Genomic DNA, 10,966 nt, shown 5'->3' on the forward strand with positions numbered 1-10,966 from the left:
ACTTCTCAATTTTTGAAAGTAAGTAAATATTTCATATATTTATACATATATTACCACCTCTGTTATTTTCTGTTTGCAACTATGGCTATTCCCCTGAGTAAATAAAAAGTAGATTTCTCCTAACCATCAGTCAGTATTCTAAACCTTAACATAAGTTTATTACAAACTGTAAAATGCTTCTTTTGTGAAATATGTTAATCTTCAGTGATGATCTGCCTGACAAATAGTGTAATAGGTTTCAATATAACCATGCATTTCTTAATATGCTGTATGGAAATACAGAAATTGGCTTAATTGATTTTAATTAAATAATTAGTTTAACTGTTCTTATAATCAACGTGAGTACTTTGATCAGATTTATCTGAAATACATTTAAATGTAGAAATCAAGGCTATTACTAAAAAAAATCTCTACTACTTGAGAAGCACGCGATATGTCACTACTACTCTTTTTTGCACTGGATGTTGAGGATTTGGGAAGCTGAAATAACGTCCACAAATGCCATATGGCAGCTGTGAAGGAGTAGAAAAATTGAAAGGAAGAACATCTTTTCAAGGAAAGGAAGTTTTCAAAATTAGCTAGTGTTTTATTTTCAATTCACTTAGCAACTTACGAGTATCATAAACATACAACACATACAAGATTACTGACTTCTCTAAAGAAGTCTATCAGTCAAATATGGTGGTTTTAATACTTCTTTTTGCTTAAAATCCAGTTTGCTTTATATTTGCATAGACATATTTAGTATACCTAGCAGCAAGGCAGTTGTGACAGGTACCAGGAGGAGAAGCAAATATTTCATTTTCTTGATCTATTTTTCTTCTTGTGACACTCGGGCTTATCAAATTCTCTCTGCCTATAACACATAAGACAATAAATCAACACAACCTTGCAGAATTACAAGTAACAGTTTCAATTTTGAAGTTTAAAGATAATCTTTAAAAAAAAAAAGATGCAATGTCTGATTTTTAGTTAAAAAAACCCAAACCCACCTTTTCCTCTAGTGTTTTGAACATGTTCAAGTTCTATATCCAAATAATGCCACATTTCAAATGCACAGCCAAAAATGCTCATTACGTCACTTTATTTTATATGTGTTCCAGTACATTTCCTTGATATTATTCAAGTCACATATTCCATTTCAGTTTTAGTATGCCGTATTGTGCCTTTTGTCATTGCAGAAGTTATTCTTAGGAGAAACTCAATACATGCAAACATGCATTTGTACCAGCCTTCCCTCAAATTTACTTAAGACATACACTTCTTGATTTGAATAAGTAGCATAAAGCAAAAATTATTTCTGGAACTCTTAGTGGAATCACTGTCACTGTAGCAGTAGCTATTTATATGCTATGTGTCTCCAGGCAAAAGAGAAAGCATGCCCACCAAAGCAGCAGAATCCCCTAAGCAGTGAGCCCCTCACATGAACAAGCAACTACTCAAAAGAATTCCTCTTCAGAAATTTCCAAACAACTTCCATATCAGAAATTACACCCAAGTTTCTGAATTTCTGTCTGCTTCTGAGTTCCTGAGTCCATATGTGCAGCACAGCTGCATCTCAGTACCATACCAAGGTGAAAGTCATCAGCTTCTATCCATGCTTTTGTTTTCACAAGAAGAAAACCTAGGCAGACAAACCAGCTGGCTCTAACCAAGAAAACTAGGGGATGATCTCAGGCCAGCCACAGGTAAACTTTGGTAACAGTCATCTTACCTTCCTTAGGGAGCGTATACAAACGTCCGCATGCACAAACACAGAACAAAAGTAACCATTTTGAAACAGAAGAATCATAAGGTTCCTCTGCAGTTTATTAAAGAATTCACTAGGGACTTAACACTGTAAAAGTCCAAATAGCTAAATTTAGAACAAACATGTTCTCAGCTTAGAATAAGTTGAGCAGAAGTTCAGCAATAAACGTAACAGAAATGAACAGGGTAGCAATATTGTATGGAAGCAATATTATAAGGTAGATTTGAACAGTAGCACAGTTCTACACCTTCAAACACTTTGCTTTAGGATCTAAGAACAATTCTAATAATAAAGGGAGCCTTCTGTTCATCTGTAACCTGTTTAGAAGAGCTTCTCGTACTGTTAGGAGAGCACAGACACAGTAGATGCACAAATCAGATACTGCAGGAACAGTGTTAGATATTCCTCCACTGAAAAGACTCTTATATACAATCATGCATACATTCTTCATAGAAAAGATTCTTCCTTCCATCCAAGGAGGATAGGTGCTCTGGCTCATACATACATCAAAAAAGAGCAGTGACATGTACTTTCATGATGTACTTGGGATTTGGAAACAACGTAGTGAGAAGTACCTCATAAAAGTAGCGGAACTCCTTGCCTCTAAATAAAAAAGTGTAACTTCTTTCCATGACTTAAGAGTTTTACTAACTCAAAGAGCTCAGTGCTTTGAAATTTTTCTAAGAAAGATTGAGAAGCGCCCTACAGATCCCCTTGTATTTCAGCATAAGATTTTCAGATATTTTGGATAAAACAAAAATCAGACTGCTAAAAAAGTTCACTCTGATTCTTAGTGACCAGGTTACACTAATAAGGTCATGTGCTCCTTGTATTAACAGCTTTTGGAGTATTAGGACTTGGACAGTATCTTTTCTACAGGGAACCCTGCATGTACTTTGCCAGTTTATTGCAAGGCTAAATTGATTATTAAGATTAATTCTGCATTTTTATAGGTGATCTTCAGATCACCTCTTCATGCCTACCAAGATAAACTTTTCACTCATACAATTTCTGCAGTAGCATTATCCATTACATTAATAATCATCAGCCACCACAACAAAAAGAAAAAAAAAGAAAAAAAGACTCTTGCTTCTGAAGGACTCAAGCAGCCTTTAAGTACCACTATCAAAAAAATAAAAACTACTCACTTGCTCCTGTTTTTTTCTGATCTAGTTCTTTTCCAGGAGAAGAATAAGGTGGCAGAATCATATTTTCTTCTTTAAAAATCAGTGGAGTTGATGCCAGCTGACTGTATGTGGAGGGTTTTGCCCTTGGAGTTTTTAAAGATGTTTGATCAAGCCAGCCAAAGGAACCATCAAGTTCTCCTAACAATTTAGGCTCATATGAGGGTGCTTCTGCACTGAGTTCTTCAAACCAGTTGAGACTGATAGGCCCTAAATCTATGAAGAAAAACATAAAGAAAATCACATTAAAAAAAAACCCTTGCCAAATGGCATGCAAATAACATGTGACAAGCATGAGTTCATATGTTATTAAACCAGGACATAAAATAGAACTCTTCATTCTATATGATACATGTAAGACAAGACCGTAATTAGTTTTAAATGAATACAAAATTAATGCTCCATGCAGGATGTGAAAACACATTATGCATTTAAATGCTAGCAGCAAAATTGCTCCTTCCATTGTCATGCTTCTGTTTATTTTGTTTCTAGATAGTTTTGCACTCTAATATCCACAAAGTATACAAGAATGCCTGCCCAAATTCTCAGACCATTAACAAAACCAATCAAAGAGCAGATAAATATCCGGTTTACTAAAAATTAAAACTATACATCTGGCTTTTAGTTTATCTGTTTTACTCAGACTGGCAAGTTAAACAGGTTCCTTTTAACGTTAATAAATCGTATGACTACAGGTGCATTTGGCAAAAGACTAAATCTGGCCTGCATGCAGGTACATAAGGAAGCCACAGCTAAAAAACAAGTACAAAAAATAACTGAGCACACATTATGAAAAAAAGCTACAAATAAAATTTAAACAGGTATTTTAAAAAGGTAGCTACTAGTGAATACAGGGGCAAGTAGAGCTGCTAACAAGTTGCATAACATTATATGGAATACGCAGCATACAGCAGATGTGTGTAAAATAGCAATGTCCAGAAAGCAACCCTAATAAAAGTTGTTTACTGCAGAGATGCTGTACCTGATTCACTGCAATGTGCCTTAAATATTTCAAAGAAAGTCGGTCTTTCCACAGGTTTGTAAGCCATTTTCTGATCCATAACATTACTGGAGTTGCTGAAAAACCTGAGAAATAAGAAAACACTTTCATACAGTGCTATTCTAATGTCATGGGGCTGCAAGTCTTATGGCCGCTTTCCTTTATTTCCTGGTATGTGTGTTGTAACCCAACCTGTTTAGCTTCAGGGCTGTGATGTGTGTGTTCAAACATCGCAATGATGAACGCAGTATGAAAACAGACAAGAAGAGCATACGGAATTATACCAGCAATAATAAAAATACTCAGCAAATACAGGAAAAAATCAAGATGGAATGGACAGAACACTTCTGAGGTATTTTAAATGTAAATTAAAAATCCACATTCACTACTATATGTTAGAATATATACTATTACATTTAAATTCTTGCAACCATTACAACTTACATGCCAAGAATTTGATTTAAAGTTGTTTTCAAGCGGAGCAGACATTGCCAAGTTTCACAGTTCTATCAAAAAACAGGTGTAAGTGCTACAGAAGCTTTCCTGTTTATTTTAACACATTATTTCCACTGTAAAATCAGTTTCCCACGCGATGGCCGTTTTATACACGCTGCCTTACCAAAACGATGGGAAGAACAGGCATGTAAAAAAGGGGTAGAGGCTCCCCTAAGAAAGTCAAATTTAAAATTGCCTCAGACGTACATTTTAGAAGGCAAAGCGACCTACCCACGCTACTTCCTGTTAGGGAAAGCTCCTGCCGGGCAACCCCCCACCCACGGGGCGCTGCCCGTGAAGCCACCGCCTGGTCACCCCGTGAGGCCGGGAGGCCTCAGAGGACGAGCCCGAGCCCCAGCCCCCCCCCGCAGGCCGGTCACTGCCACCCCCCGCGCAGGCTGCGAGGGGAAGGGCAGCAGCGGGAGGGACGCCCCGGCGGGGTCAAATCCGAGAGGGCAGCAGGGCCGCCGCCCCCCCCCCCCCCCCCCCCGCGAAAAGGCCGCTCCCGGGGCAGGGCAGAGCAGCGCCACGCGCGGGGCGTTTACCTGCCTCCGGCGCCCGGGGCGGCGGGGCGGCCGCAGCATCGCCTCACGCGTGGGGCTGGCGGGCGGGCGGGGGCGGCGCCCGACCGGCGACCGGCGCACTCGCGTGGCGCCCCGGTGCCACCCGGCTCAAAGCTTGGCGCCAACGCGCCGCCGGGCGCCTGCGCACTGAGAGCGGCCGCCGCTCCCGCCTTCCTCGGCCTCCTGCCGCGCGGGAAGGCGGCGGCGTGAGGGGCAGCACCGCCCCCCTCACCGGGGCGGGGCAGCTCCGCGCTCCCGCCTCGGCAGCGCTCCGCGGGGCGGGGGCACGGAGGGGTGTGGGCCCCGGCGACCGCCGGCGGAGGCGTTGCTGTGGGTTTTGTAAATGCTTTCCGTCCGTGGCTGATCTCACAGCACAAAAAGGGAGTGTCCTGAGCCAGGTGTCGGCCACCTTCTTTCATTCACACATCCCTGTATATATGAGAAATGAAGGATCACATCCAAGGCTGACATATTCCAACTTACTGTTTAATTGCAGTTAACACCAATGTCCCAGAAAAAGGCTCCAGAAATCTTACAATGAGCAGTAGTACTGTAATGGGAGTGTCATTGCCTGTGGAGGTCTCAAACTGGTGGTTTTGCAGGCCTTGACACATGAAACTATTATGGTTGTTAATGTTATAATAAAGAGAATATCATTATCCCCCACATACATGTCTGTTCCCATTTTGATAAGTTCTTGGTGTCTGCAATGAGTCCATAACAAGTTGGATGGACAATTCTTCCTATTACCAATTTTGAGTTAGTCGTCTTTCATTTTAGCTGGATGTTCATGAGCTCTTGTGTTATAAAGGCGTTTCTTCCTACCTCTCCACACCAGTCCTTATTTTACACAGTTTATTACACCACCTTCTTACTCATCTGTCACCTTCTTCAGTGTCTCTTCTTACCATAATTTTTCCAGGTCCCTCCTCCTTCCAATGAACTTTAATTTCTAGTCCTGCAGTGTCCTGGGGAGGTTCAGTAACCAGTTCTTCCCAAAGTATTCCAGAGGAAGCCAAAGAATTGTTTTAAATGATGGCGTGTAGTTTCCAATTTAATCTCCATCCTTCTCCCAATGCACCCTAACAACTTACTCTTTTTTCAGCCACACTGCAGTTGTAAGTTTTAACTTGGTCATCTTGAGACCCTGTTTTTGCTTTCAGTTGATACAGATGGTGCTTTGAAAACCCAAGCATAATGTGGAGCCTTGAGCCATCTTTCTTTTAACTATGATGAGTGTGTGTTTCCTGAATCTTAACCTCTTTTTATTGCATAAAACTGTTGTTTCTTACTGATTTATTTCAGACACTTGAAAGGATCTTTCTCAAATAAGATGTGAATGTTTAAAGACATCAGCCCTACAGCTCTTCTCTAGCCCCTATCTTGTTGGCCCATTGAATTTTATAATGCAATACTTTTATAAAGGTGGTGAGGAGTCACGCAAAGAAATTATTTTACACCACAGCAGGTCCAGGGATTTGGGGATTCTGGAGTCTTTAAAGACTCACATACACAGTTTTGATTATTTAATGATACAATTTTAACTATATTACCTTAGAATTGAAGTGACGTAATTATGGAAGAAGGACTATTAGTCTAATATGTAAGTGCTTGTATTGCCAGAATTTATTTCATTATACGGGTATTAAAGTCACTTTTCCCGGTATACCTGTCTTCCCTCTGAAGTGTTGTACAAACTGAAGTATATTCATTCCATCTTTCCTAAACCAACACAGTTGATAGAAAAGCTGCATGTAGAAAATCCCCAATTAACAGAGCAATGAGGATGCTCAAACCTTTTAATGTCGGTAAAGACTTCTATTCAGAGATGTAATTGCCTACATTCTTTGCTCAGTTGTCTGGGGGGTACCCAGTTTATCCGGGATTTTGTTAGTTTCCCGACCCCCCTTTTCTTTCTTTTAAGACCTTAAGCAGGAGTTGTAAGCAAGCACGCTCCCCCTCACTATGAAAGTCATGGTTGTTCCAGCTATGGCTGAATTACATCTATTCATCTTTACAGAGTCTTGCAGAGATGTGCTACTTTTTGAGCGCCGATTACTTCTTGGGGCTTACAGAGCTCTGTCAAGATCTCCACCGAGTTACAGCTGTGTAAACAACTGAGACTTTTTTCGGCCCTGGATTTGTTACTGCAGCTTCTAGCCCTGTGGCTGCATTTCCTGCCTGAAATCACAGATGAAGGCCTCCACGACCAGAGCAAGCCGGCCTGTGAGCACATGCACAGCTGCAGGCTAGCTCTGTACAGGCCTTGACCTTCTGCAGAGATCCTAATAAGGCGAGGAAGGGAAATCTTGTACGTGGTGGTTGAAATGGGGGTTCTGTGTTCTGCCTGCTGGGCTTCCCACACCATGTCCTCGGAGCCATGGCGAGTGGCTGCATGGGGCTTAGTTGCAGGCTGGGGTTAAACTGTGACACACATCAACTCCTGTTTCAGCTCAGCCACCTGCCTAGGGCCAATTTCCCCATCAATTAGTGACAATTAGCAGCAGCTGTCCAGATAAGATAAAGGCAGGGCAGGGCAACAACCAGGGCTGACTTTTCTGTGGCTATCATCATGGAGGGTTTTGTCTATCCCTCTTTCAACATGTACCAGAGTTTCAGGGGCAGCCTCACGCCACGCCGCAGTGGGGATGCAATGGTGAAGCAGCCCAGCTGGAAGCTGAGCAAGAGCAGCAGCATCAGCCCCTTCCTCGGGGGGCCCCTCACCCCCATGCCCTCTGACTACCTGGACAGCTACCGACGGGCCCAGCTCCAGGCCCTGCTGTCCCAGGTGAGCCCCGGGCTGGCACCTAGGCTGTGCCAGGCCAGCACCAAGGAGGTGGGTGTGCAGGTGAACCTGCGGGCTGAGGTCGCTGTGCAGTGCTCGCTGGGGCCACGCACGCTGCCTGTTGGCCGCCCCCTTAGCCCTGCTGCTCTCCGTGCCCAAGGGCACCTTGCCCTCTACTCGCCTGCGCCTGACCGCTGCCTCTTCGTGCTGCCGGAGGCCACCAGACCCCAGGAGAAGGCTGAGGCATCTGAAACGACCCCCAAGGAGCAGAAGGTGGAGGATGGTAGCAGGGAGCCGCAGGAGGGCCAGGCGAAGGCTGCTCTGCCGAGTGAGGAGACAGCAGAGACCCCGCAGGAGGAGGCAGCAGCCCCCAGACGGAGGGCTGCCTTCCAGGTGTGCAGCGCTGGGACACCGGGGCCTGAGGAGAGGCTGGGGCCTGGCACAGTCTGCCCTGAGCAAGAGGGATGGGGGGTGAACCATGAAGCAGGCTGGAGAGAAGTCTGCTCTTGAGCAGCAAAAGGCACAGTGGTCCCCGCTCTGGCTTCCCACTCTGGTCTGCACAACTCCCTGCCTGGGGCTGGTAGTGCCCAGGCAGCTCTGTCTCTGTCACAGCAGTGGAGCTTCTGTGGGTGTAATGAGGGAGCTGAGGTGGCTGTTCTTGAAATGCTGGAGGCTGCTTTCACTTGAAAGTGAACTTTCTCTCTGCAGTTTTTGGAGCAGAAGTATGGCTATTTCCACTGTAAAGACTGCAAGACCAGATGGGAGAGCGCTTATGTTTGGTGCATTTCTGGAAGCAACAAGGTAATTAACAAGTCATTTCTTGCTCCTGAAACTTGTAAGAATTGCATGAAATCTGTGACAAATCAGGTGCTTTAGCACAAATTTTGGTACCTGTACTAAACACCCTGAGTAAGTCTCTATAGTAACTGAGAACTTGCTTTTTTCAGGTGTACTTCAAGCAGCTCTGTCGCAAATGCCAAAAGGGCTTCAATCCCTATCGAGTGGAAGCAATCCAGTGCCAGGTAGGTTAGATTTTGGTATACTGATAAGACTGCCAGAGTTTGTCATATACTCTAGTAGCTTACAGATGCTGAATTTGATATTGACTTTATCTGGAAGAGAACTTGCTTTTATCAAAGTACTAGGAAATACTAATTGGGAAAGGTGTAATGGGAGAGGACCTCCTGCAGATGGCTTCCATGAACGGTTTTCTGTTTGTACAGTGTTATGCCTAGCTACGCGTAGGGTAGGGTTTTGTGCTTCTAGGTGAGAACACTCTTACAGCTTAACTCTACAGGGTTTTTACCACAAGAGCTATTTTTAATGTATCATCAGCCAAAATGTGTTGCTATGATTAAGCAAGACTAAATGTCAGTCTAACATGAAGTGAGCACCTTTGATCTACTAATAAAATGTCTTGTTTCTTAAGACCTGTTCAAAGACCCGTTGTTCCTGCCCTCAGAAGAAAAGACACATTGATCTAAAGAGACCTCATCGCCAAGAGCTTTGTGGCCGCTGCAAAGGCAAGAGGCTGTCCTGTGATAACACTTACAGCTTCAAATACATTGTCTGATCTGTGTGCCCTCTTCTGTTTCATGCTTTGCACTGTCAGTCTCTTGCAATGTTTTGACTTTAGGCTTTTGACCTGGCATTGGATAATGGATAAAGACTTTTGTATTATTTATAAAGTATATAACTTCATTGTATATATGTTGTGAATAAAGTTCAATAAAAGTTTGCATTATTTTGTTACCCCTTAGTATCTTGCTGGGATGAAAGAGCAAAGTATATCTGGAAGGAAACAGAACCCATGTGATTTCCTAAAGCAAATAGGTTTTGCTTTTAGTCTGCCTTTGGGGAACGTTGAGATTGAAACTGCCATATTGTTTTTCCTTCAGTCACTGAAACGGAACTAGGGTGGAAGATACAAATGTTCTGGAGCATGAAGTCTGGAGTAAATGCATCTGCAAGTGTCTCTTCCCACTGCCTCTGTCAAATGTATAAAAAGAAATCACAACAGTTTGATAATCAAAGACTGTCAGTGAGAAGACTATGTTTATAAGAGGGTAAAAGTGTAAGCTTCATGTTTTCCAAGGAGGAGGGGAAAAACCTTTTGAGCTGGGGTATCTGTGATGGAGTGTAACAAATTCATGAGACTTCATGTGTCTCAAAAGAGGTGGAACAAGTCTCTGTGCCCCTGATTCAAATACAGGCTTGTGTCTCAGAAGCTTTCCAGTCATGTTAAGTCTTCTCCAGGATGCACGGCTTAAATATAACTGAAGGGAGTAACAGAGTGTGCTTTCATGGAGACAAAATGCAGTCATGAGAATCCTAATTAAAGTACTGGTGGTGTTGTAGAAGCACAGTGGGGCATTACTGCGTTCATGTCCTAGGACTTCAGTGAGGCTTTGTTGGGAATATACTGATTTCTACTCTACCTGAAGTTTACGAATGATGTTGAGAAAGCTGGATGGTTATATCATGGATTTTGTTGTATCTGTGAAGAATCACAGAATACTTTAGGGTGGAAGGAACCTCTGGAGGTCTTCATACCCAGTGGAGGACCAATTGAATAAAGTTGTGCAAGGTAGTGGTTAATGGGTTGTACTCTACTTGCAGGACAGTAACAAGCAGTGTACAGCAGGTGGTCTATGCTGGGATGTCCAACGTGACCTGGAAGAGGCAACAGAGTGACACCAAATTGGGAGGACCAGCCAGTACAGCTGATGGCAGTGCTGCCATTTGGAGAGATCTCAGTTGACTGGAGGGATGGGCCACCAGGAGCCTTGTGATATTCATCAGGGACAAGAGGAAGTCCTACCCCTGGATGGGTAGACCCTTTGCAGAGACACAGACAGGAGACTGACTGCCTGGCTGGGGGCAGGTCCTTGGGAAGTGCCCTTGGGGTTTGGTTGGCAGTGAGCTGGGTGTGGAGCTGGCAGTGGGCCCTGGCAGCAACGGGAGGTGACGACATCCACACTCTTGGCTGTAGAAACAGAGGTAGAGCCAGCAGAGCAGGGGAAGCGATTGTCCCTCTTTACTCAGCACTCACTAGGCCGCATCTAAGATTACTGTACCCACTTTTAGGCTCTCTGTATGAGAAAGATGTCGATCAACTGTAAGGAGTTCAGTGAAGGCCACCAAGCTGGTCACAGGGCTTGTTCTGTGAGATGTTGGAGGAACTGGGCT

At 43.6% G+C, this 10,966-nt stretch overlaps 2 protein-coding genes across 2 annotated transcripts in view; one reads left to right on the forward strand and one right to left on the reverse strand.

Annotated features, from left to right (window-relative positions):
• The window catches only part of BRCA2 (BRCA2 DNA repair associated), a 40,381-nt gene extending 36,367 nt beyond the window's left edge, over positions 1-4,014 (reverse strand). The window contains exons 1-3 of the mRNA XM_074859858.1: positions 3,917-4,014; positions 2,899-3,150; positions 751-856 (exon numbers count right to left, since the gene is read on the reverse strand). Of these exons, the coding sequence (XP_074715959.1) occupies positions 751-856; positions 2,899-3,150; positions 3,917-3,995 (437 nt within the window). The 5' untranslated portion in view covers positions 3,996-4,014. The remainder of the gene's footprint in view (positions 1-750; positions 857-2,898; positions 3,151-3,916) is intronic.
• Positions 4,015-7,564: 3,550 nt separating this feature from the next.
• On the forward strand, positions 7,565-9,350 carry ZAR1L (zygote arrest 1 like). The gene is made up of 4 exons (XM_074861021.1): positions 7,565-8,170; positions 8,486-8,578; positions 8,725-8,799; positions 9,207-9,350. The coding sequence occupies exons 1-4, from the start codon at positions 7,565-7,567 to the stop codon at positions 9,348-9,350; spliced, it is 918 nt and encodes a 305-aa protein (XP_074717122.1).
• The last annotated feature ends 1,616 nt before the right edge of the window (positions 9,351-10,966 follow it).

Source organism: Strix uralensis, chromosome 2 (assembly GCF_047716275.1).
Source record: "Strix uralensis isolate ZFMK-TIS-50842 chromosome 2, bStrUra1, whole genome shotgun sequence".
In the NCBI taxonomy this organism is placed as follows: Eukaryota; Metazoa; Chordata; class Aves; order Strigiformes; family Strigidae; genus Strix; species Strix uralensis.

Excerpts from the sequence above, each read along its gene's own strand:
- ZAR1L (XM_074861021.1), top strand. The coding sequence starts at position 7,565 with ATGGAGGGTTTTGTCTATCCCTCTTTCAACATGTACCAGAGTTTCAGG. Across the intron at positions 8,579-8,724 it reads GCATTTCTGGAAGCAACAAG|GTGTACTTCAAGCAGCTCTG; the intron begins GTAATTAACAAG and ends TGCTTTTTTCAG. Across the intron at positions 8,800-9,206 it reads TGGAAGCAATCCAGTGCCAG|ACCTGTTCAAAGACCCGTTG; the intron begins GTAGGTTAGATT and ends TTGTTTCTTAAG.